The sequence below is a fragment of the Barbus barbus genome, assembly GCF_936440315.1.
Source record: "Barbus barbus genome assembly, chromosome: 39".
NCBI lineage: Eukaryota > Metazoa > Chordata > Actinopteri > Cypriniformes > Cyprinidae > Barbus > Barbus barbus.
This window is the reverse complement of record NC_136717.1, coordinates 9,742,133-9,769,515: the sequence shown is the minus strand read 5'-3', so window position 1 is coordinate 9,769,515 and position 27,383 is coordinate 9,742,133. Positions and strand designations below refer to the sequence as shown.

At 36.7% G+C, this 27,383-nt stretch overlaps 1 protein-coding gene across 1 annotated transcript; it reads left to right on the top strand.

Moving 5' to 3' along the window:
* The first annotated feature begins 454 nt into the window (after positions 1-454).
* On the top strand, positions 455-25,790 carry lamb1b (laminin, beta 1b). The gene is made up of 33 exons (XM_079399234.1): positions 455-548; positions 1,388-1,560; positions 2,953-3,088; positions 4,952-5,025; positions 5,259-5,447; positions 5,560-5,623; positions 6,519-6,718; positions 6,804-6,924; positions 7,034-7,222; positions 8,403-8,579; positions 8,709-8,821; positions 8,895-8,974; positions 9,387-9,522; positions 10,020-10,178; positions 10,276-10,397; positions 10,475-10,595; positions 11,343-11,532; positions 11,852-11,995; positions 12,106-12,337; positions 13,523-13,686; positions 13,774-13,998; positions 14,786-15,000; positions 15,076-15,172; positions 18,121-18,490; positions 19,298-19,482; positions 19,567-19,808; positions 21,326-21,526; positions 21,789-21,933; positions 22,198-22,402; positions 24,191-24,332; positions 24,423-24,599; positions 24,875-25,034; positions 25,116-25,790. The coding sequence occupies exons 1-33, from the start codon at positions 515-517 to the stop codon at positions 25,250-25,252; spliced, it is 5,319 nt and encodes a 1,772-aa protein (XP_079255360.1). The 5' UTR covers positions 455-514; the 3' UTR covers positions 25,253-25,790.
* The last annotated feature ends 1,593 nt before the right edge of the window (positions 25,791-27,383 follow it).

Here is a 27,383-nt window from a genome sequence, read left to right as displayed (position 1 = left end):
TTGGCTTTGGTGTTATGATATCAAATTTAAATGATGTATTGCTGCGGGGGAAAGAGATAAGAAAGAAAGAAATGTTAGTTTTAATGTCTAAAATACAGAACAACTAATTGCGTTAATTGTGTTTTAACGCAGTTCTATCCTGTTAACATTAGGCTTCCAAAGAAGTAGCGGAGAATAATTAAGAAATGTTTGACATTATTCATAATGCCACATAGAATCATAGATTTAAGAAGCTTTTTTTCTTTGTTTTACCCCAGAAAGTGTGTACTGTATGATGCCAAAAAAATGTTGTTCGCGCTTGCGCCATAAAATCACGTTTATTTTAAAATGTGCTGCCCCAAAATACTGTCTTGGTAGGGAACTAACAAGGATTTGAGACTCTGCCAGAGTGTTTGGCGTGATACAGGGTTTGTAGCAGCACTACATGCGTAAATCATGGGCGGGAGCTTCTCTTCTCCCACGCTCCACACAGTTATTCAGCTCTGGAAAACATTACTGGAGAACCAGAGCAACAATGAGGATTCTCCAGATTACAGCTCTTACGATATGTAAGTTTTGTGTTTTTATAGTATTATTCCATTCATAACGTGTATGTAAAAGCCATTGGCTTTCATTTGATACAGTTTATGGTGACCCAGAAATATTATTGTTTTAACACAGATCAGTGTGTTGGGTTTTGTAAGGTAGATTTCGAAAGAAGTAGGGAGTTCCTATCATGATTCAAAACAGTATTAGTTATATTTTGAAACTTTATTTGACTTATGTCTACTTCTTATGTATAAGTAGCCTAGGCTATGGAAAGGTACAGGTATGTAGCGTTTGTGAAATGTTATGTGTAATCCAAAATCAGCATCTAATATAAATGTATTCAATTTTGGTGTTACATAGTGTCTAGAAGTGTGTGTGCATCCCATCTGGTTTCCTGCATGCCACATTCAGCTCTCCATTAAACATTCCCATGTGATATTCATTTCAATAATTAGAAACAGACTCTACTGTAACCAGAAGCCAACATAATTAACCATGTGCATAGTTCACCAATGTTTCAGTGATGTAATATACACATTAAAATGAAATAGAAATCATTTACGAGTTACATAACTAAGGGGTCACAAGAGTGGTATCACAGAAACTATAAGATTTTGAATCAAAATCACAGGTGAGTGTTTGTTTGTTGCATGATGGCTGTGTACAATTGAAAAATTACCTTAAGAAACATTCACTGGAACAATAAGTAGGCCTATAACATCTGGCTCAGGTCTTCCCTATTAATGTACTTTTTTAATGTCTCTGGTTATCTTTTGAGATTCATGACACTTGTTATGCCACTCGTGTTCAAAAATATTAGGATGCTATCTAATCGATACAATCAATGTGATTCCCATAGCTATTGCTTTGCTCACCCTGGCACAATTACCTGATCACAATGACAAGTGTGCAGATGGAAGTTGTTACCCTGCCACAGGTGATTTGCTGATAGGAAGAGCACATCGGCTTACAGCCTCCTCCACCTGCGGAATGGATGGACCAGAGAGATTCAGCATTGTGAGCCATTTGCAGGTAATGCATAGTTAGACATAGTCATGCACTATAAAAGACAGACATGCACTTAAGAATTACTGTCAAATATCCAAAGATGCGTTAAAATTGGTTTAAACACAAAATATTGTATGTATAATGATTTTTATGCACTATATAATATAATGCAAATTGTTGTATACATTTTTTCAGTTATTTTCTCTATCTTTTGTACATGACTTATATACTAAATTTTATTACAAATGACTGTATTGCAATAATGAGAATCTCCATTGAGAATAATTAGAAAAAAACATAAAAGTAAAACACATTGCAGTAATGACAATTTGGGGGTTTTGGCAGATTTGATTGTCATTAAATCAATGTCACAATGCATAAATTTGGCATATACATATATATAATTTTTCAGCAATTTTTTTTCCATCTCTTGTACATTCCATATACAACCTAAAAACATCTGATTTGGTCATAATCTTTCTATGTTGTTGGGTGGGTGGGTTTCTTTCCACACTTGTCTGATAAACAATCAGATCTCTGTGTGGAGAGTATGTGGTGGGAGGATGAAGGTCCCATGTCAGATGTTCCAGACCCCCTTAGGCCACTGTTATGCTCATTATATTATCTGTGTGGCCCAATTTTTGTCTGTATTATATATTGTGAGCCATGAATTGAGCAATGGTGAGAAGCTCAGACTAAAGTCTGACTGTAAATGCCAATGTGTGATATGTGATCTGAACTGTTTTGATATGGAACTTATAGTCCAATGTCTGGATTCACAAATATAAGATGCTATTAAACATTAATGACATTCCAAATCCTTATGACTTTCTTTCTTTGTGGAGATGGAGATGTTTGGTAGATTGCGTTGGTCATTATGGAAATGGCCTGGCTGTGTCTTTGTTCATTAATGTGTGCATTGTCAGTGGATAAACTGCAGAACTCTCCACTCCCATCAGCACTTTTATGGGATTGCGCTCTGACACTAATTTGCCCTGTTTAGTAAATCTGGGCAGATATTGTGCATTATATAGCAAATATAGTCATTTAGACTGCTTTTATAATGCATTTTAGTCCAATTTTGAGCTTTGCAGCACCACCATTTCCTGTTAAATTTAATTGTATGAAAAACATAACCAACCAATCAAATTTTGTACATTTTTCTGACTTGGTCATATATGTAATTTTACTTGACCAAGTCAGTTAGATTTAGTCCATGTGAGTTTTTCTGTGTATACACGTGTTTATGTTAGTGAGTCATGTGTATGAGAGGGTAAGAAAAACAGGTGCACGTCCAGAACATCTGGATTCCTGCTGTCCGCATGAATGTGTTTTTCTTTTCTCTAAACCCCAAAAGACCCTATATGTCTCACATGCTCCACTAACATCTGCATCTCCATCTCTGTCCATCGTCAGAATGCAAAAAACAGTTTTGAATGCGATTCTCGACGGATGTACAATGAGTTCACCAACCCCAACAGCCACACCATTGAGAATGTGGTGACAACCTTCACCCCCAACCGCCTCAAAACCTGGTGGCAGTCCGAGAACGGTAAGTTCTCACACAACAGTAGAACAATCACAAATAATAACAAACAATCTAATGTCTCCTGTAGTGTTTCAGAGGATATCTCAACAAAGCTTCAACCGTAGCTCAGATTTACAAAGATACCAAAGTTGCGATCAAAAGTTGAATCACATATGAACTCAAATATTTAAAATTTGAATTATCTGTGGTTTGCTATGGACATATTTGTAGCTTCGGACTGTATGCCAACAATTGTGTAATTTGTGTGTTTTATTAGTAATATTAATAACACCTGAGACAAAAGTGATATTTAGCCTAATTCACCCCCAAAAAAATTTTTTTGTCATTATTTCCTTTGTGGAACATAAAAGCAGATATTTTGAGATCTGTCTTTTTTTCCATATATGGAAGTCAGTGGTCACCAGAATTACTTTATTACCAACATTCTTCCAAAATATTACCAAAAGCATACCAAAATATATTTCAGTGTGTTCCAAATATGAAAGAAAGTCACGGAGGTTTGGAACGACATAAGGGTGAATAAATCATGGCAGATTTTTATTTTGTGTGAATTATAACTTTAAATGAAACATAAATAAAACTCAGATCACTCAAATATTTTGAAAACTAATGAAAAACATCTTCAAGTCTCACAAAAACACACAATTCTCTTATCATTGGTCCCAAAAGAATATACACTGGAAGAACATACAGTACTATGTATCATTGCAGAAACTTGAGAAAAAGAAAAAGAAATAGTTCAGTTGAGAAGAAGAGCTGACAGGAAGTAGTGGGAATGAGAAAGTAAGAGTTGGGATGAATGCAGCCGCTGGGCGTGGGAAACAGCTGGCCTGGTCTCTCCCTAGCGACTGGCTTCCACAACAGTCACGCTACCGGACTGAATGTAAGGGTGTGTCACGGCATCACTAATTCAGGGAATTTATGACTTTGGATGCTTTTTTTGGCATTGTGCTGCTGTTTTGTTGCACTCTTGTTCTCTTGCAAAAACTTTTCCATTGCTATATTTAAATGCTTTTGCAATCAAACACAAAATTTCTCAGGGGACTGCAATACTTTTGGAAGAGAATGCACGAGTTTTGAGAATGAATGCAACAGCTCTATATCTATGCATGTGAAAATCAGTTATAATATTTACTCATTTGCTGTGGGGTTTCCATCAAGTCTTATATTGTTTAAGCAGCCCAATGCTTCTCTTTGCCAACGTAATTTAAACTGTGGTTCAAAAAACTATCCAATTATGTTGCCATCAACCACTATGTTGACTGTTAAAGTTCAGCATTCCTGAGCATGAGCATGTTTTCCATTTCCCTGTACTTACATTATCCTCTTTTTTGAAATACTGGTATCTATCCTACTTTGTACTTCCTTTGTATTACTTCACTCTGACTGGATGATTATTTATTTATTTGGACACAGGGATCTTTTTAGACTCAAGAGGAAGTTTTGACTTCTGAAACTTACAGTATGTTTACATAAGACAGTGAAGTCTTTTGTTTCAAAAGATCAAGGATTTTTTTTTTTTTCATGAAATAACCCACTGACTTTGATATTTTGAACTGGAAAACTATCCGTACCAGATCCTTTGCAAATATAAACAAATATTTAATATATTACTGTGCTTTTCTAAAACATATAAAATTAAGAGCATTTCAAAATTTAAATGTTTAGAAAATTTGATTGTAATATTAATTTAAAATACATGTAATGTAACAAGTTAAATCACCCAAGGTGCAATATCAACACAAACTTTAATCAAATTAGACGACTGAAACTGTTGCATAAAATATTATTTAGAAAGAGTCCGAGATTATCTCTCTTTCTAACCTCATTTCTTTCGTCACTCATTTATCCATTTCTCTATCTTAGGAGTTGAAAATGTGACCATTCAGCTGGATTTGGAAGCTGAATTCCACTTCACGCACCTCATCATGACCTTTAAGGTGAGAAAGACACTCTCATGCACACATAACCATTGAACTAGAGCAGTCTTGAGGAATGTAGTACATATGTGCAGATATGTTTGAAGTTCTTCTCTTCAAGTCCAGAGCTACGTTTCTGAAAGCATTGCAAGTAGATCATAGAAACTATTGGTTGCTACAGTGCTTTTGAGAAACTTTTGCTTTTTTTAGTATCTGATCCTAAGTAAATTTAAACTTATTGCTTTTTTCCACAGACCTTTCGGCCGGCAGCCATGCTGATTGAGCGTTCCGCAGATTATGGGCGAAGCTGGGAGGTGTACCGTTACTACGCTTTCAACTGTGCTGAATCCTATCCACGCGTCCCTCGGGGGCCAATCAGGAAAGGGGATGATGTAATTTGTGACAGCCGCTATTCAGGCATTGAGCCATCAACAGAAGGAGAAGTGTGTAGTACTCATGCATATAGACAAATATACATATAAGTAGTTATGCATATTATGCAAAAAAAGTAGTATGTAATCTCCTGAGTCACTGTTCTTGTGTACTTGTACACAGGTTATTTTTAGGGCCCTTGATCCTGCATTTAATATTCCTGACCCTTACAGCCCACACATTCAGAGTAAGTAATTAATGGCAGCAACCCTCTTGTTATTTGAAAAGATTTCTACTGAATTTTCACACAGTTGTTTTTTTATTTTGACACCTCAGTCTTAAAGTAAGAGTTAGGGTTAGGATATAAGTACCCTTATAGACATTTAGTGCACCAAAGTATGAAAATAAATATACCAATAAAAATTACTTGCTTAAATACAGAAATACAAAAACAAAAAAAACAAACAAAAAAAAAATCACTTTTATTATGATGTCAGAAAGATTTCTAAAGGTGAAAATGGTGCATTGAACACCAGGTCAGGGACAAAGAAAATCAGCTTTTTTCAGGAAAAATTCTTTAAAGCATATTAAAATGATAAGTATTAAAAAAATAATAATAAATACATAGTAAAAGCATAATATTTGATTTTTAATAAAAGGGACATTTAGATAGAATTTGTTTTTTTATTATTGTAAATCATTAAAATGAGGAAAGGAATGATTAATAAATGAATTTAAGTTAATTAATAAACATATTTATTAATTTTGTTCAATTGATTTAATAATGTGATTATATTTAGCATCCTGATAATATCTTAGGGACACGAATGGGGAACATCATTTTCCAAGAATGACTAAACTACAGTAGGCAACATTTGAAGTGGATCAAAAAAGTTCATCAAAGTTGTCCTAAGACAAGAACGGGTATTAGGACAACTTTGATGAAAGGGTTATTACTGTTTACATTGTTTATACTAAATAAATCAAAAGGGAAATTTAACCTGTACAATGACTAATTTGTGTCAAAAAGCTGAGAAGTGAATTTGAAAAAACAACAAAACTATTTGTTTTCTTTGAGTGTGTGTATATATTATTGGTCTGACTACTGATATTTGTTTTGTATGTGCGTTACCTGCATGTAGACTTGCTGAAGATCACAAACTTGCGCATACGGATGGAAAGGTTGCACACTCTAGGTGATGATCTGTTTGATGACCGAGAGGGGGTGAAAGAGAAATACTATTACGCTCTCTACGATATGGTCGTCCGTGGCAACTGTTTCTGCTACGGCCATGCCTCCAAGTGTGCACCAGTCGGCAATGAGGCAGGGGTCGAGGGCATGGTGAGTAAACACAACAACAACAATCACAATCCAGATTCACTCGCACTACTCACCTGTGCATGTGTGTGCGTGTGTGTGTATGCAGGTTCATGGTCATTGCATGTGTAATCACCACACTACTGGACTGAACTGTGAAGAGTGTAAGGAGTTTTACCAAGATCTGCCCTGGAGACCAGCAGTGGGCCGAGAGACAAATGCATGCAAGAGTATGACAGCCCACAGTTTATTACAAAACATAATAACATTTCTGCATTCTGAATTGAACTTAAATGCTTTAAATGTGCTTAGTTCGCTCATCTTTTTTCTTTCTTTCAGGATGTGAGTGTAACCAACACTCGTATTCCTGTCATTTTGACATGGCGGTGTATCTGTCGTCGGGAAATAGGAGTGGAGGAGTGTGTGATGACTGTCAGCACAACACAGAGGGCCAATGGTGTGAGAACTGCAAACCCTTTTACTACAGGCACCCTAACAGAAACATCAGAGACCCCAGGATCTGCGAGCGTAAGTGTGTTTAACACTTTTAAGTGGATATATTTGGGAAGGGATGCTCTAAAGCTTTTTATGATATGCATTACTTGAAGGCATGTTATGGGTTAAAGGTTTAGTTCACTTCCAGAATAAACATTTCCTGATAATTTACTCACCCCAGTGCCATCTCAAAGATGTATTAATTTTAGTTTTGTTTTTGAATATGGCCAGCGGTTATGAAAACATGAATGATAATTTCTTGTCACGCTCTCTACGTAAAAATCAGCCAAATCATGCAACGTGAATTTCGTACAGTCTCTTGCGCTTACTAAAAAATAAAAATGAGTTGAAAGCGTACCGAGCCGCGGAAGAGATATTGTTTCTCGAGCGCTTTCCTTGAGCGCGATTCGAGACGGAGTGAAACATGGACAAATGCGTTTCAACCATTCTGTCCCCGCAACCCCCCTCAATCTCCCCTCCAATGTTTTGCGTAGGGCCTCCAGAAGTCTAGGTTCGGCACTGCGTGTGATGTAGGCGGAAGTACCGACCCAGTGTTTACGTGCAAAAAAAAGTCAAACGCTCATTACAAAAGAAAATTTAAACAACGATGCCGGATGATTTTGAAGTCGGAGGAGAAAATGAGATGGAGATTTTCGCTCTACCCTACCTTTCTGAACTGAAGTACACAGACTAAAAACTAACCAAGCGTGACCTCTCCAACGTGATTATGTAATGCGTGAAGTTGTGGATGCATATTGCACAGCTAGTGCAAGACGAGAATTTGTGGTTAAAAAGTATACACATTTTTTTATTTTTTTTAGAAAACCACCGATCTTTTCGCTAGATAAGACCTATGATCCTTAGCTAGAGCCCTTCGAAGCTGCACTGAAACTGCAGTTTGGACCTTCAACCCATTGGCCACCATTCAAGTCCACTATATGGAGAAAAATCCTGGAATGTTTTCCTCAAAAAACTTAATTTCTTTGCGACTGAAGAAAGAAAGACATGAACATCTTGGATGACATGGTGACACAATTATCAGGACATTTTTATTCTGGAAGTGAATCAATCCTTTAAATACAATTTAATAACTTAATTCAGTAAAATAATTAAAAAGTAAACTTTCGCTGTGTATTAAACTGAGATGAAGAAATTTAATTCATTTAATTTAATTTTGTTATATTTTCGTATTTAATAATCTGTTTGTGTTTAGCCTGTGATTGTGACCCACGTGGTTCTCTGAACGGAGGCTTATGTGACAGCGCTACAGATGTTCGAAGAGATATGATTGCTGGACAGTGTCGTTGCAAAGCTAATGTGGAAGGACAACGGTGTGACCACTGTAAAAAGGGACATTATGGTCTCAGTGACGACCCATTTGGCTGTCGGTGTGCGTAAACACACATATTCACATACCAGCAGCTTTTTTCATGTTTTTTTCAAGGCGTTGACCCCTGGCTTCCCCTATGACCCTATGTTTGTTTTATTCTTTCTTTTGTGTGTGTTTTTGTAAACCCAGCATGCAGCTGTAATCCTCTAGGCACACTCCCAGCAGGAAGTCCCTGTGATATACAGACAGGAAGCTGTTACTGCAAACGTCTTGTGACTGGACGAAATTGTGACCAATGTCTGGTAAAAGAGCGTTATTACAAGTTTATGTAATCTGTGTATTTGTGCTTGTGCATAACACAGCTTTCCCTTGTAGCCGCAGCACTGGGGTCTAAGTAATTATATGGATGGCTGCAGACCATGTGACTGTGACATAGGAGGGGCTTTGAATAATAAGTAAGTACACACATTAGCTTTGTTAACAATAACTGATTGTCACAACTAGCCTAATTCATTTTTAATTGTTTTATTATAAATAAATTAATGAAAGGGAAGTGACATGTGGCCAAGTATGGTGACCCATACTGGGAATTTGTGCTCTGCATTTAACCCATCCAAGTGCACACACACACCGTGAACACACACCCGGAGCAGTGGGCAGCCTTGCTCAAGGGTCTCACCTCCAAACATGGTGGTACTGAGGGTGGAAAAGAGTGCTGTACATTCACTTCCCCCACCTACAATTCCTGCCGAACCTGAGACTTGAACCTGCGATCTTCGGGTTACAAGTCCGACTCTCTATCCATTAGGCCACGACTGCCCCAGGTCTGCATAAATATTCTTCCTTATGTTTTTGTTCACTCTGTAGTTGTTCTCAGGAGACAGGACAGTGTGCTTGTAAGAAGCATATGTTTGGTAGGCGATGTGACCAAGTGCGTTCTGGGTACTACTTTGCGGCGCTGGACCACTATATTTACGAAGCTGAGGATGCTTCCTTCGGACCGGTAAGTGTAACATCCGCCTTCTTTCATGTAATACAAGCAGAATTTTTTTTCAACATTTAAAAATAAAAAGAATTTAGCATTATAAATCTGTGACACGAATGTATTGAATGTAACAACTAATGTAACAATGATTTTATGAAAAATGCATGTTTCGATCATTTAATTAGATAAATTACATAAGAATGCTTTTATGAACTGAATGTGAAAATGTACAAACTACATGACAATTTACATAAAATTGCCGTCACAAATTAATTGAATGTGATAATTTACATAATGTGACAGTTAAGAATGATTTTATGAATGCAAAACTTTACAAGAAGTTTTAGAAACAAATTAGGTGCAACAATTGACTTAATAGTTTTACGATACAAATAAAATGAAATTCATTTACAATACAAATTAAATGCATTCGTTTTTGTAAGAACGGACAGTAACATGTAACAGAACTAAATTTATTTGTATGAGTAAATTCAGTGTTTATTGATTGCATGCAGGAAGTAAAAGTGCTTCAGAGACCGTTACCTGTGGATCGTAAACCAACCTGGACGGGTAAAGGATTTGTGAATGTACCAGAGGGTGAAACACTGAGGTTCAACATTTACAATTTGCCACGATCAATGGAGTACAACTTAATGATCCGCTATGAACCACTGGTAATAAGCACACATCCCATATTCAATTTAAAACGTACAGTTTTTGCTTCACAGGCAGCATACACAAGTAAACACATGTTTGATGCATTTATTGTAGTTGCCAGATGAATGGGAGCAGGTTGTAATACAGATAGAGCGGCCCAGAGGCACTTACCCAGCAGCACACTGCACTTATACATACAATGATGAGCAGACCGTCTCACTGCACCCTGGATCCAGGTAAGGTTGCATTAGTGTGTGTGCAGAGTTTAGTTCACTGTGTATTTGAGTCCTGAACTTGTGTTTGTGTGTTTCAGATATACAGTTCTGCCTGGTCCAGTGTGTTTGGAGAAGGGTCAGAATTACACAGTGAAAATTAGCTTCCCACAGTACTCATCATACAGCTATCACTCTTCTCCTCACACACTTGTTGATTCAGTAAGTGTATTTAATGTATATATTAATTAAATTCATAGCAGTTTTAGAATAAAACATATTATATACTTTACAAATTATGTACAAATCAAGTGGTCAGATTTAGCTATTTTTTTAAATAAAAAAATACATATTTTTATGTGATGGCGATGGCTTTCCATTTACCTTTAGTGATCACTACACAAACCCTTTTAAAGACAACTTTTAGCATTTTTAAATTTTAATCACATTTTTTATTATGGCTCATCGGGACCATTTATATCCCAATAAAATTTTTTTAAAATAAAATAAAAATCTAAAGTACTTGCTATTATTTTTAGACATTATAGTACCTTTATGAAGCTGTTTAAATGCCTCTACACAGTACATTTGGCAAATTGTACACTGTTTTGAGAACTTTACCATGCTGAAAAAATAATTTGTTTTACTTTACATTTGGTGGATTTAATTTGAAACAATTTCACTTAGAAATTGCTAGTAAATTTAAAAAATAATTACAAAGAAACGACAAGTAGCACTTTAAATTAAATTTTGAAGCAGAAAGACTGATGTAGTATTTTCTTGTAAAGCAAACTTAAATAATCTTTGTTTTATTTGCAATTTTTGAAAAATGTACAGTGCATGAATATAACATAAACCATCTGCAATTACACACATACCCACTAATGCAAATAAATTTTCCAAACTTCACAGTGGTTTATTACAATATTCATGTTTATTGACTTAAACCTTGACCTCTGACTTCTCTAGATAGTGCTTTTGCCAGAGGTGCAAGACCTGGATCTATTTTCTGGTGGACCCCAGCAACAGGAAAACTGGGAGATGTTCCAGAAATACAGATGTAAGGAACGCAGCCAGAGTGTTATTAAAACCCCCCTAACGGATATTTGCAGAGATTACATCTTCAGTGTGTCAGCACTACTGCACAATGGAGCTCTGGGTGAGAAAGACAGCAGAATAACAAATATAGCTTAATGTATTTAATACTACAGATTTTCAAATGAAGTACCTGTTTATGCTTTTTGAGTTTATATCTTTAGCTGCCTTTTGTGGGAAACCTATTTTAAAGCAATCATTATTTTGCTATTTAGTTTGGTGATGTTAATGGTGCAGAAATTGCATACTTTTTTTGCTTTAAAAGTACATTCTTTTTACATTTTCTGCCCTTCAACCAATTTCCAAATTAAAGTAGGCATGGACAGGAAACAATCAGAGTTTTGCTGAATAAAGGCCATTTGTCTCTCTCTTATCACTGGCAGAGTGTAAGTGTGACCCTCAAGGTTCTCTGAGCACGGTGTGTGACAGTGTCAGTGGGCAGTGTCAGTGTCGGCCCAACATTTTAGGAAGGACCTGTGACACCTGTGCCCCGGCTACCTACCTGTTTGGACCCTCGGGATGTAGACGTAAGTGAAAACTACACATATGCACATAAACACAAACCAATGAACACCAACATAATCCATTAGCCTAGAATAACATCAACAATGTTTTTTTCTGATCCCTTCCACATTAGCATGTGACTGTAACCCCCTGGGCTCTCAGAACCTATTCTGCCACCCCACCACGGGCCAGTGTTTATGTGTGCCAGGAGCATATGGGCGGCAATGTGGCAACTGTAAGCCCAACCACTGGGGCTTCCCTCAGTGCCAGCCCTGCTTCTGTAAAGGAAACAGTGAACAGTGCCACCCAGTTACGGGCGAGTGTCTGAACTGCAGGGGTCACACCACAGGCCACAACTGTGAGAGGTAAGAGAGGATAAAATATTGTTTAATAGGTCTGATACTGTACATATGATTTGGTAGTATAAAAATAATTTTCACACTACATTTAAGGAAGAGTTCACCCAAAAATGACTTCATGATTTACTTACCCTCAAGCCATCCTAGGTGTATAACATTTTCTTCTTTCAGGCGAATACAGTCAGAGTTACATTAAAACATGTCCTGGCTTTATAATGGCAATAAATGGGTGTCGACATTTTGAAGCCTAAATAAAATGCATCCATCCATCAAAAAAGTACCCCACAATAATTTTCCTTTACTGTAAACAAAACTTGGATCTTACGCTTATGCTATGTACATCTACGTCATCTGCTGGAATGCCACTCTCTCGTAAATATGGATATTTTTCTTACACAAACGCATCACTTCACTTCAGAAGGCCTTGTGGTGCTATTTGGAACACTTTTTATGATGGATTGATCCACTTTTTGGGGCTTCAAAATCTCGACCCCCATTCACTGCCACTATGAAACTTGGAAGAGCCAGGACAATCAGGAGTAAATCAATAGGGTAATTAAAATTTTTTAGGTGAACTACCCCTTTAACAGAAGTTGAACATCTTTTTTAAACTCTGGGTAAAGACAATTCAGCTCAGTGTCGGGGCTCAATAAACTCTTTTGAGAAGCAAATTATTTAAAATATGCCCCGGTTCTGCATTTAAAGTGGTAAATATTTAATGCTGTTGTACTTGTTTTAAGTTTATAGGTTAGTTGTAATTGTTCATATTGAAAGTTTATTTCAATTAAAAAATATTTCCATTATTAAATGTACATGAAAGGTAAAAAGTCACAATGGTGATTTTTATTTTAAAGATTAATGTTTTGTGTGATGTGTATGTGTGTGTGTGTTTATACTAGAATGTAATTTTTTTGAAGGCATTTATTAATTATAATTATTGTATTTGAAACTTTTAATTAATGAGTAGCTTTACTTGGAAACGCATTACATTATATTAAGTAACATTTGGTTGTGAATGTTGACTTTAATTACATTTATGCATTTTTTAATTCAAATTGCATTTTTATTGGTTAATGCATGCCTTTGGAAATGAATCTGTTACATTGGGGTTGTTAGTGTGATGCTCTACTGTCTGAGCTACACTGAATATTTAATAAAGAAGCCTGTGTTTCTTGAAACCCTCTGTTCCAGGTGTGAAAGTGGTTATCACCGTAACACACTGCTGGGCTCCAGTGAGGCGTGTCGCCCTTGTATGTGTCCTAACGGACCTGGAAGCGGAATGCAGTTCGCTGAGAGCTGTTACCAAAATCCCAGCTCTCTCCAAATGGTGTGTGTCTGCGGCTTAGGCTACAAAGGTGAATGCAGCAGTCTGAGAAATGAACAGAACAATCTATTATTTAAAACTCACATAAAACAAATCTCACTCCCGTTCCATCCTATAGGACCTAAGTGTGAGGACTGTGCCTCTGGTTATTATGGTAACCCTCAGGTACCAGGAGGGCGGTGCCATCCGTGTCAGTGTAACGGAAATATTAACATGCAGAACCCTGAATCATGTGACACCCGCACTGGTGCCTGTCTCAAATGCCTGTTTCACACCGATGGCAATGCGTGCCAGTACTGCAGTCGTGGTTATTATGGAGATGCCCGTACTCAGAACTGCAGGAGTGAGTATACAGTCTAAAAAAAGTGTTTTTGTTTAAAAATCCATCCATTTTTCAGTGCTCTTTTAGTATGTCGTATATGCTAGTTGTTCTATGTTAGATGTCCTATGATAGAGAAAAGAAGTTCTGTCATGACAACTCTCGGAGTGGTTTTCATGGTAATATACATGACAATGTTAATGTATTTGGTCTTGGCGGAATAGATCTGAGAGAAGAAGTACTGAGACTTGCTACTGCCAATATATCCACAACATGCTGCTGTGAGCATGTAAGAAATATTGCTGATGCACATATAACATATATGAATAACCCCCATAGCATACACGATCACTCCGTAGCAGATTTATACAGGTGGTGCTGGGGAAGGTGAGGGGTTTTTAAGTGCGCTTCTAGTGCTACAGCAAACACTAGCCGAGTATTTGAATGTTTAGCAGCGAGCTCATTGGCTACCAATGCAGGAGAGAACCAGTCAGCTGTGCCATGTGATAATAATGTCATTATGTCATATTGAGTTCGATCTATCAGACTGCGCCATCTAGAGTTTCATGCCAAAACTTTGCATATATTTTGAAGAATGTTTCAACTGTCTTTGTCCATGCAATGAAAGTCAATGTGGTCCAAAAGAACAACTGACGTTTCAAAATATTTTAGTTTTTGTTCCACCAAAGAAACATTGGCAGAATCTTTATTTTTGCATGGGCTATGAAAGAGCAACCTCTGAACAACATAGTTTTATCCTTCAAAGCATCTTTTAGCTATTGTAAGGCCTTTTGTTTAATTTTGTCTTTAGGATGCATGTGCCATCTCGTGGGAAGTTCCAGGCAAAGATGTGTTGACGGTTTGTGTGAGTGTGACAGGGTTAGCGGCCAGTGCCCATGTCTGCCCGGTGTGATGGGTCAGCACTGTGACCGCTGTGCCCCCAACACATGGAACATCAACAGTGGCAAAGGATGCCAACCTTGCCAGTGCCACCCCGACCATTCTTACACATCCTCATGTGATCTGGTATGAACACACATACATCTTAATTTAAATCATAAATCAACTGAATCACAAACTGAACACTTATGCTCATCTCAGCTGACCGGTCAGTGTTCCTGCAAGCCTGGTTTTGGAGGCAGGACATGTGAGGAGTGCAGGGAACTGTTCTGGGGGAACCCTGAGGCCCAGTGCCATGGTGAGTCTGCACTGCTTCATTAAACCTGCTCCATTCTGTGCTATCAGTGCAGTTGAGTAGCACATTTACACCCTCAATTTAGTGCTGCACATGTACTTCCCTAATAGCAGAGTTTTCATGAACACATTGGTGTGCAAATTTTGAGACCAAGTTGCAAATAAATATTCCAAAATTCAGAAAAATATAATCCCTTTCATTTTCATTTCTATTTTGAATCAGTTTTTTTTCTTGACACTCCTTTTTTCACAAATATGTTTTTAAAAAAATTATTATTATTCATTTTTTTATTTGATTTATTTTACTTAAATGTCTAATGATTCAGGTATTTCTCATGTTTTTTAGTTTTTTTTAACATAGCTTGGATGCCAAGTGAAGATTTCAGACATACAACATAACCAATTTTGCATGTAACAATGAGAAAGAATCGTGCATTAATATTTTTTGGCACTATTTCATTAGTTTCTTGACAATATAACACGTTCTACACCCAAATTCTCATTACTGTAATGCATTTGAAGGTTTTACTTTTGAGGTATTGTAGTTATCTAGATTTTCATTAAATTATCTCTATTTAAAGATTATTTTTCAACGTAACTACACTGTAAGAAAAAAATTATGAAAAACCAGTTCATAAATAAAGCAGTGTTTTCGTGTTCAAGAAAACTTTTTCAGAGAAACTGATGCAAAATAGAAATGAAAATGAAAGAGATTATATTTTTGGATTTTATTTCGGAATATTTATTCACATCTTTGTGTTTCCATCCATTCATTTTTATGCACTATCCTAAAATTACACATACATACATACATATACAAACTAACACACTCTCACAGAGAAACAACTTTACCATCTCCAGTTAGTTAATACTTTTATCTTATATTGTAGAATTTCAGAAAGTCTTAATCATGCTTGCACCTTATTTCAGAGAAGACAAAACTTTTTCCAGCAGTTGATTTTAATGTGATCTGGTTCTGTTTATGTGAGAATTTCTGAGTAGTCCTTATTCTTGTGTTACTCAAATGCAACATAGCATCCAAAGTCATAATGGATTTCTCTATACACAGTTAAAAAGTTACCAGACAATGTTTCCGTGGTACGCTGACAAAGTTTCCCTTGTGAGGCTTGGCTGCAACAAACAAATCCATCCAGAATGTTTAAACTGGTTGCAAAGTATATGCATATGTGTTTATTTGTGTCAGTGTGATTTATTCTCTTCTCTCTACTATTCTGCAGATAGAGTTCAAGAGACCCAGAGTTTATTTGAATAAGGGTCTGCTGTTACTTTAAGCTTAAGTGTGTATTAGTATTCTTGTTGAACTATAACCAAACAAACAATATCTCTTTTCCTGCTTCTTATCTTTCTGGTACACTTAAGTAAGCACTAATGCAAAACATCTCATGATTTAAGTGGATCATAATGGTTTGGGGCTAATGACTGCGTTTACATGGATAATCTATGATTTGATTGAATGAACCCCTTTAGCAGTTTTCTTTTGTCAGAGACAGATCATGAACCTGATATACAGCTAAAATGTTGTGTTTCAAAGTCAATAGCAAATAAAAAGAGGAGGAATTTCCAGTGGAGATACACAAGCTTAATACCAAAAAAAAGTTTAAATTCATAACAAAAAAAAACGAATATGTTATCATTAAAATCAGATGTCTGTGTTCATACTAGTGCTATTTCAGTATGATTGATCTACTGTGTTAAAATTTTTTAATAAAATTGTATTTTTATATTTTCGGTTTCATTTTGAATTTAGGAAATTGTGTGTTTTTTTTGTTTTTTTTTATTATATATATATAATTTATTAATAAATTTGAGTTAGACTTGTTGGTCTTGGCAGCTAATTTAAATAAAATAAATTAATTTTTTTAAATATTTTAATTGAGTTCATTTTTATTTTAAGTACTGCAAATATTTTTTTTTTAGTTACTAATAACCCTGATCCATACTGTACAATTTATTTATTAGTTGTGTACTTACAGAAGAGGATTCGGGCCAAGCAACATCTCAAGATTAAAGTCATTATAAAGCGAGATTAAACTTGTTAAATTTCGAGAAAAATTCGAAAATAAAATGAAAATTTACTTTTTAATTAAGTTAAATTTTAAAAAAAAAAGTTTATTCTCAACATTTGTTTCATCTTTTTTTCTCGAAACACAATGACTTCGTTCTTTAAATTTAGAGTTTATTCTCAACATTTTATTTTGACATTTTTCTCGAAATTTAACGAGTTTAATCTCGCATTTTATTTTGACACTTTTCTTAAAATTTAACAAGTTTTTTCTTGAAACAATTACTTTATTCTCGAAAATTTTATGAGTTTATTCTCAACATTTTATTTCGACATTTTTCTCGAAATTTAACGAGTGAAATCGCGCATTTTATTTTGACACTTTTCTCGAAATTTAGTGATTTTTTTTCCCGAAACACAGTTACTTTAGTCTCGAAAATTGAGTTTATTCTCAACATTTTATTTTGACATTTTTATTGAAATTTAACGAGTTTAATCTCGCATTATAATGACTTTAATCTCAAAATGTTTTTTATTTTTTTATTATTGCTTGAGCCTAATCCTCTTCCATAGTTTCCCAAATGCCATAATGAGAATATTTTTTTGCATAACAATATTAAATTGTATAAAATTTTGTACTAATAATAAAAAATAATGGCACTAATAATAGGCTTAATTGTTTCATATGTTTGTTTTAGTTTTGGGGTTAAATATGATCCAGACTTCAGATTCACCCAAACACATTTTTCCCAGTTTCTTCACATAGTATATCATGCATGGTAATAAGCAGATGTGTTCTCACACATTCCAGAGCACACACGCATACAAGAATTCACTGTTCCTTCCAGCACTCACATCCAAGATTTTAAATCCTAAGAATTTTGGCATCATTTCATTTTTTTAATTATTTGTGCATGTTTGTGTTCCAGCATGCAACTGTGACCCACGAGGCATTGCTACTCAGCAGTGTAATAAGATGACCGGCGAGTGTGTGTGCATAGAGGGTGTAGCCGGGCGGAGGTGTGACTCATGTGGACGTGGCTACGTTGGGACCTTTCCTGACTGCGAGGCCTGTCATCTGTGTTTCCGCGAATGGGATGTTAATGTGGGAGAGGTGACCAATCACACGCAGAGACTGGTGGATACAGTGGAGGAAATTAAAGAGACTGGCGTGGCTACACCCTATAAAGATATCATATCAAGTCTGGATGATGAAACCAGACAGCTCAGACAGATTCTGGAAGATGACAAGTTTCAGCAAACGCTCACACACATGCAGAGGACGCTGCAGCAAGCCAAGTGTGTATTGCACATTCACACGTATCACTCCATTGTTTTCTTTTTATATACTCTCCTCTCACCTTTAAAACAGAAAAATAATTAATAAAAAAATTAAATTTTAATATATTTACATTTATTTATATAGGGGAATATATTTTTAACTATAACTTACAAACTGTTAAAGCAACAAGCTTCTTGTTTTTCATAAAAGCGGCATAAATGTAGGTCATACAATTTGTGCATTAGTAAAAAAATATCAAATACAAACGTTTATGATGGAAGTCAGATTGGGGTCACGTAAACTCAAAAATAATAAAATTAGGCAACACACCAACTAGTTGATTCTGAAAATACCTTGGCTGCTTGTTTGAGCTGCCTTAAGCTGGTCATGAGCTGGTTTAAACTGGTCATGTGCTGGTACCAAGCTGGTCCTGAGTAGGAGCTAATTGCTTAGGACCAGCACATGACCAGCTAAGAACCAGTTTAAACAAGCTCATGATCAGCAAAGGACCAGTTTAAACCAGCTCATGACCAGCTAAGGACTAGCTTATATCAGCTCAAACCAGCAGCCATGCTTCAAAACATACCTAACCAGCATATGCTGGTTTTTCAACAGGGACATAGTTTTGCTCATGCCTAAAATGAGCATACCATTCATATTTAGTTAATCTGGATGTGTGAAAACAGCAGTGTAAAATCACAGTGACAGAGTCTCAATCACAACAAATATGGACCAAAGAGGTCTGAGTCTGCTTTCAAGATCTGGGTTAGTGTTTTTCACACTGTTCACTCTCTGATATTTCAGTTTCTTTCTTCTGATCTTAGTGAGACAGCATCACACCTGAGAAAGTCTATGGACCGATCTGAAACAGATCTGGAGAAGGTATCTGCTGACCATCAGCAGGCCGTGGAGAACCTAAAAAAACTGACCGAGGAGGCCCAAAACCTACAAGAGATCTCCTCTGACAAACAGCAGCAGGTTCTGAATATTAAACATTCAGACCCCAGAGGTGAGCAGAGCACACAAACATACAAGGTATAAATTTATGACACACGTGGTGTTATCTGAAGTGTGTGCTGATCATCTCCTGTAGGTGCGGGGGACAGCATCAGAGAGTATTACAGGGAATCTGGCGAGGCAGAGTTTCGTGTCAATCAAGCCGTCTCTGTCCCCAGAAGTACAGTTAAAGAGTCTGCCCAGATACGGAGAGCTGCAGAGGACAAATTAGACAGCACGGAGAAAGACTTTAACCTGAAACATCAGCTGCATACACAGAGGCTGGACAAAATTGGATCTGAACTGGACTCCGCAGACCTTTCACGGCTAAGCCATCAGGTAATTAAAAAGAAAATCAGCTAGTTAGTGGATTATATAAATTTGGTAAGTTGGTCTTAAAGGGATAGTTCCCCCAAAAATTAAAATTTTAAATTACCCTCATGTTGTTCCAAATCTCTAAGACCTTTGTTAATTTTTGGAACACAAATTAGGATATTTTTGATGAAATCTGAGAGCTTTCTGTGGTACTGTCATGAACGTGTGTTGAAGGCTGACACAGAAGAGAAGAAATTATTGAATTAGGCCTAAGTCCTTGCTTTCTTTGCCCATAAAAAGTAGCTTCATAAAAATGGTTGAACCACTGATGGACTATTTTAATGATGTCCTTACTACCTTTCTGGGTCTTGAACGTGTCAGTTGTGTTGCTGTTTATGCAGGGTCAGAAAGCTCTCGGAGTTCATCAAAAATATCTTAATTTGTGTTCCAAAGATGAACGAAGGTCTTATGGATTTGGAACGAAATGAGGAGAAGTAATTAATGACAGAATCTTCATTTTTGGGTGAACTATCCCTTTAATCCCTAATTAATAGGGAGGTGTTCACATTGCACACATCATGTTCATCGTGTTTTAAACTTGGCACAAGACACTGAAAAAAAAAGATAGAAATGACACAATGACCAAACACGACCTCTCATAAAGGGAACTTTTAGTATTATTTATAAACTACTATGGTGTTAAAAGTTGCCACTTCAAAAACCGTGCAAAACAAATATGACGATAATCTATATGGCCTCTGTTGATGTATTAATGTCTTCTGAAGTGATACGATTGTCACGGTGCACACAGCAGGGAGGAACACGGAGACGAGGATGTAACTCAAAATAACAGTCTTTAATGAAGACATCACGGCAGGGCAAGGCTGACATGGACAGAAACACCGGGGAGTAACGAGTAGACCAGACAAAATCAAACTGAACAGACAGGACTATAAATACACAGGATAATCATAGATAATGAGACGAACACGGCTGGACAAGAATTAACTAATGATCACATTAAACAAGGACAGGATACAAACCAAATATGGACACAAGAGGCGGGAACACATGACACACACGACAGAGGACTGACAGCTATAGGTGTACGAAAAATACAAATATTTTTAACTTTTAAACTATTAATGGTCATATGAGTTCACACTTGACGTAAACATCAGCACATTTTGAAGATTGATATTTACGTTTCTTGTAAGTTTAAATTTAAGTTTTAGTCATTTTAGTGCTTATTTCAGTTAGTTGCAAATTTGACTTATTCTGAAGTTTTTCATCCTAAATTTTTATAATAATTCGAGTTTTAGTTGTAAGAAAAGACAGTGATCTAGACTCATTATTGGACAACTTTAAAGGAATCAGCATATGTTACTATTTTGGTGCTTGCGCTAATCAGTTCTCAAACATATCCTGAGTACTTCTGAGAAATATTAGTCAAAATCCAAACAATGTGCTGCTCATTACATTAATGTATCAAACCTATGTTTTGATGAGTTATAATATCAGATGTGCAAATGTGTGTGCAGGTGTGCGGAGGGGCGTCAGGTCTAGATGGTTGCAGTAGCTGTGGTGGTCTGGGATGTGTGAGTGAGGATGGCACGTCCCAGTGTGGTGGGGAAGGATGTGAGACTATTGTGACACGATCCCAAAAGGCCTTGAATGAAGCCAAAAACTCAGACCAAGAGGTCCTGCATGCTTTAAGAGAAGTAGACAAGCTAAACAAGATGGTAGGTATTCACAACAATATTCATTATTATAACTTAATTTATTTAAATTAATGTATGTATACACATTACTATTTAAAAGTTTTTGGTTCTTTTCTTTTTCTTTTTTGCAAGAAATTAATACTTTTATTTAGCAGTCACATATTAAATTGATCAAAAGTTTCCACAAAAATGTTAAGCAACACAACTGTTTTCAACATCAAAGTTTTAACAAAACTTCGATAAGTGTGGGCATGCATAAGGACGTGTGTGTGTGTTTTTTTAGGTATCAGATGCTCGAGGACGTGCGGATGAGGCCAAGCTCAATGCTCAGGATGTGTTACTTAGAGCCAATCAGAGCAAAGCACGAGTGGAACAGACCAATGAGGAGCTCAGAGACCTCATTCAGCAAATACGAGACTTCCTCACGAGTATGTATTGTCAAATATAGTAAACACTCACACTTTGGCTGTACTGAGAATAGCATACTAGCAAACTTCAAACACATAGTATGTACAGCGTGCAAGGTATTCAGATCTGCATGAAATGTCACTACATTTGTAAAAAAGTATAAAAGCTTTATATTATACCCATTATGTCTATCAAACTAGACAAACATGATAATAAGATATGTCACAAATGTAGTCAAAATCTAGATATTGATGTTAGAAACTTGAATCTGTTTGTTTGTGTAGATGAAACTGACCCAAAGCGTATAGAGGAAGTAGCTGATGAGGTGATGAAACTGAGTTTGCCAGTGTCGCCCAGTGCGCTAAAGAATGTGACCACAGAGATCCGCCAACATGTGGCCAGACTGACCCAGGTGGATGATATTCTGACCCAGACGGCAGAGAATGCGTATACTGCAGAGAGACTCCTGCAAGAAGCACAGGCTGCCAAGTGAGTAATCACACACACTGTCACTTTTAGACATTACATTTTCAAAATATACTTTTAAAACTCACCAGTTTATGTAATTTGTCTATTGACAATGTCCAACAGTGGGTACAAAACAAGATTTTCAACCTTTTTGACTCTAAGGCCCTTCTTTGTCCAAGACAAAGGCCTGCGAAGGCCCTATTATTTATGTTGATATCTACCTCTGGTAATAAAAATAAATACAAAATATAATGTCAGTTTAACGCTGTACATCTCAATTTTTACCAGTTTTACTAACAGCTTGCGCCAGCGCAAACCGTCTTTTGGCGTTAAAATTGAACTGTCAGTTTTTAATAAAGACGCGCGGTGATCATTAGTGCCAAAAAGGCGTGGACAGTTACTTTTGCGCCTGACCTTATTTAATATATGCATTTGTAGGAGTTTCCCTTTCACACACAAAATTTAGGGGATGAGAGTATTCAAATGAATCACGCAACGTGTTTTACTAACGTTTGCGCTTATCAAATTACTGGCATTTGCACCATTATTTAATGCCCTCAAAAAACGCGCTAAAAAGAACATTATTTTGTGTATTTGGTGTAATGTGTTTATGCGGTTTAAGGTTCAAAAAACACATTATTTTCCACATACTGTACATTATTGTTGCTCCTCTATGCTCCGCCTTTCTGAAACGCATCGATTTTTATAAAGCTCATCGTTCTGAGAAGCAAGGCGTGCTCTGATTGGTCAGCTATCCAGTGCGTTGTGATTGGCCAAATACCTCAAGCGTGAGATGGAAATGTTACGGTATTGTGGTGCCGTGTCCCAGCGCAATGACACAAAAACAATAAAACCCATTATAAACGAGGCATTTGTTGCATCCAGTGGGGACATAATTACTGATTATAATGACTTATACTGTCTTTTTACGCGTCGTGTTACATCGCACCGCGTAAACATTAACATCTCTGCATTTGTGATTGGAGAAACGACAAACAACAAGCTCTACTCTACACAGCTCAAAACTCACGTTTGAATCGTCAGTGGCAAATTCTTTAAATAAGAAAATGTACTTACAGGCTGTGAGTCAGAAGCGCCAGACTGTCCTTGCAAATTTGGAATTGCCCCGCTTTATAGAAACAGCCTTTGTGCAAGCCAGCATTGTAGGCTACTCTTCCAGGTTCAGGAAATAGTCCTCCGTAAAATGCGCTGCACACACTCTAATATTTGGGTTGAACTGTTCTGGAACAGTGTTGTAAATACAACTTAACCACTGATTTCTAGTTGTGTCATCGCTTTCACAATGAAACACAGCGTCTCCAGGACATGGTGCCGGTGGCAGCAACAATACTACAGCGAGAATAATAGTTCCGCCCTCTTTCTTTGCATATACATTTGGGCGGTGTTTTACAAATCTGCGCGTGGTATAAGGGAGAGGATTTTTTCCACATGTATTAATTTATTTGAAATGCCAGAAGAACACATTATGCGAACATATCGTTTTCCAAGCAATGTTATTTTTAAATTGCTTCAGGAAATAAAAGATAACTTTGTGTGGACTTTGAACCCTCAACTAGGAGTCCAGGTCTATCAAAACTTCGAGCAAACCTTCATTTTTTGGCCTCCGGTTCTTCCCAACTTCTTAATTTCTTTATATGGGACAAGGGAAAACTTCAAAACAGTCTAAAGTGACCTTCAAAAAATACATAGAGAAAAGTCTATATCCGTTACATGTACTGTAATAAAATCAACCCCTGCATCATAAAAACATCCTTGATTGCATAACCATGTGTTTTGTGTGTATCACAGTAAGAGAGCTACAACACTGAAACAGGCCACTGATGAGTCGAAGGAAACTCTAGAGGACACTGAGCGCGCTCAGACTGCTGCCGGTGAGAAACTGAAAGAGGTCGAGAGTGACATGAACCAAACAAAACAACAAATCACTGATGTGAGTATTAATACCTTTAAAATCCCTATGCATCCTTTAAACAAAATCAGTGTGTTTTTCTTCTTTTTAACAAAATGTGTGTGTCTACAGGTACAATCAAAAACTGAAGCGACTGAGTTCAAACTAAGTAGCAGCACAGAAAGGTTTCTGGATCTTGAGAGAGAGGTTGACAAACTCCAACAGAAAACTCTAGAAACATCCAGCAGTGCAGATGAAGCTCAGAGACAAACTGAGAACGTCACAGCAGAAGTTGACAACACAGAACAGGTAACTGTCTTTTAACAGTAAAGTTCTGTTAATTTATTCAAAAATGTGATGGAACGCTCCCAAAAATGTATGATATTTTTACCTTGACAAAACTATACTATGTATAGATTTAAACATAATTAAGGTGTAAGGAAAATATTACTTTTTACTTAATGGATACACCACATTCATGCACCACAGGCATTATATTGATACTTTTCTTGAATGCATATGATTATACTCTCTTACATGCTTTTGACCCTCACAGGCTGCATTTGTATATTTGTGTATTTTAGGAGATTGGTTCACTCGTGCAACCTAAGTACCAACTGGCCAGTGAGCTGATAGATCAAAAGGCAGCAGGAATAGTTGATGCACGTCAGAAGGCCGAGCAACTAAGTCAGGAGGCAAAAGATCTATTAGTAGATGCCACAAACAAACTACAGAGACTAAGAGGTAAAACGGCTTACAGATTTGAAGATTAGTTTATAGATTTACCTATAATTCCTCACTTTCTTTCCTCTTTAACTCTTCCAGAGCTGGAGAGATCATTTGAAGTAAATCAGGACAATCTGGCGGCGAAAGCTCGGGAGCTGGATGGGCTGGAGAATGAGGCCAGAGATGTACTGCAAGAACTCAGTCAGAAAATCACCATCTACAGCACTTGCGCTTAACTACTATGACCAAGAACTAATAAATAATGTTATAAACTCAGATTATAATCAGATATATTATCAAAAGATGTTGCCTGAATCCAATTCATTTAAGGTATCACATTGAAAAAGCAATGTAAGACCCTTCAATGTATATCTATACATTTTTGCCTTTTCTATGAAACTATGAAAAAGTTTATCCAGTGTATTGTGTCCTATATGAAGAATACTGCAGTGTGCAATAATACTCAGACATCCCTCTGGGCAGAATAAGAGGAAGCCCCATCCATTGTGAACAACAAATCAGTTTGGATTTGCTTGATAAAACTAATGGTGACAAATGAAATGCCAAAATAAAAATTCCATCGATTAAGCAATGGCTTTTTTTTTTTTATTAATTTCATAAAACTGTGGAAACAGCAAAATGTTGAGAACAACTATTGTAAGATGTTTATTAAATATTTAAACGCATTACAATAATAATTTAATAATAATAAAGCTTGAATCAATTGAATATATACAGGTGCATCTCAATAAATTTGAATGTCATGAAAAAGTTCATTTTTTCTTTCTAAGTTATTTAAAAAAGTGAAACTTTCATATATTTGGGATTCATTGCATGTAAAGTAAAACATTTCAAAAGTTTTTTGTTTTAATTTTGATGATTAGAACTTACAGCTGATGAAAGTCGAAAAACAGTATCTCAAAATATTAGAATATTTACATTTGAGTTTTAATTAATGACCATCCCTACAGTATAAATTCTGGGTATCTCTTGTTCTTTGAAACCACAATAATGGAGAAGACTGCTGACTTGGCAATGATCCAGAAGATGAACATTGACGCCCTCCACAAAGAGGATAAGTCACAGAGGGTCATTACTGAAAGGTGTGGCTGTTTACAGAGTGCTGTATCAAAGCATATTAAATGCAAAGTTGACTGGAAGGAAGAATTTGGGTAGGAAAAGGTGCAGAAGCAACAGGGATGACCGCAAGCTTGAGAATACTGTCAAGCAAAGCTGATTCAAACACTTGTAAGAGCTTCACAAGGAGTAGACTGAAGCTGGAGTCAGTGCACCAAGAGTCACCACGCTCAGACGTCTTCAGGAAAAGGGCTACAAAGCCACTTCTGAACCAGAGACAACGTCAGAAGAGTCTTACCTGGGCTGTGGAGAAAAAGAACTGGACTGTTGCTCAGTGGTCCAAAGTCCTCTTTTCAGATGAAAGTAAATTTTGCATTTAATTTGGAAATCAAGGTCCCAGAGTCTGGAGGAAGAGTGGAGAAGCACAGAATCCATGTTGCTTGAAGTCCAGTGTGAAGTTTCCACAGTCAGTGATGATTTTGGCTGCCATGTCATCTGCTGGTGTTGGTCCACTGTGTTTTCTGAAGTCCACAGTCAACACAGCCATCTTCCAGGAAATTTTAGAGCACTTCATGCTTCCTTCTGCTGACAAGCTTTATGGAGATGCTGATTTCATTTTCCAGCAGGACTTGGCACCTGCCCACACTGCCAAAGGTACCAAAAGCTGGTTCAATGACCATGGTGTTACTGTGATTGATTGGCCAGCAAACTCGCCTGACCTGAACCCCATTGAGAATCTATGGGTTACTGTTAAGAGGAAGATGAGAGACACCAGACCCAACAATGCAGATGACCTGAAGGCCGCTATCAAAGCAACCTGGGCTTCCATACCACCTCAGCAGTGCCACAAACTGATCACCTCCATGCCACGCCGAATTGAGGCAGTAATTAAAGCAAAAGGGGCCCCTACCAAGTATTGAGTACATATACAATAAATGAAAATACTTTCCAGAAGGCCAACAATTCACTAAAAATGTTTTTTATTTATTTATTGGTCTTATGTAGTATTCTAACTTGTTGAGATAGTGAACTGAGGGTTTTTGTTAAATGTGAGCCTAAATCATCACAATTAAAAGAACCAAAGACTTAAACTACTTCAGTCTGTGTGCATTGAATTTATTTAATACACGAGTTTCACAATTTGAGTTGAATTACTGAAATAAATGAACTTTTCCATGACATTCTAATTTATTGAGATGCACCTGTAAATTATGTCGTGACGCAATCTTTTTCATTTTCATTTTATCGATTTCAATGGTGATGTTGCTGTTATAGCCTATACACTATATT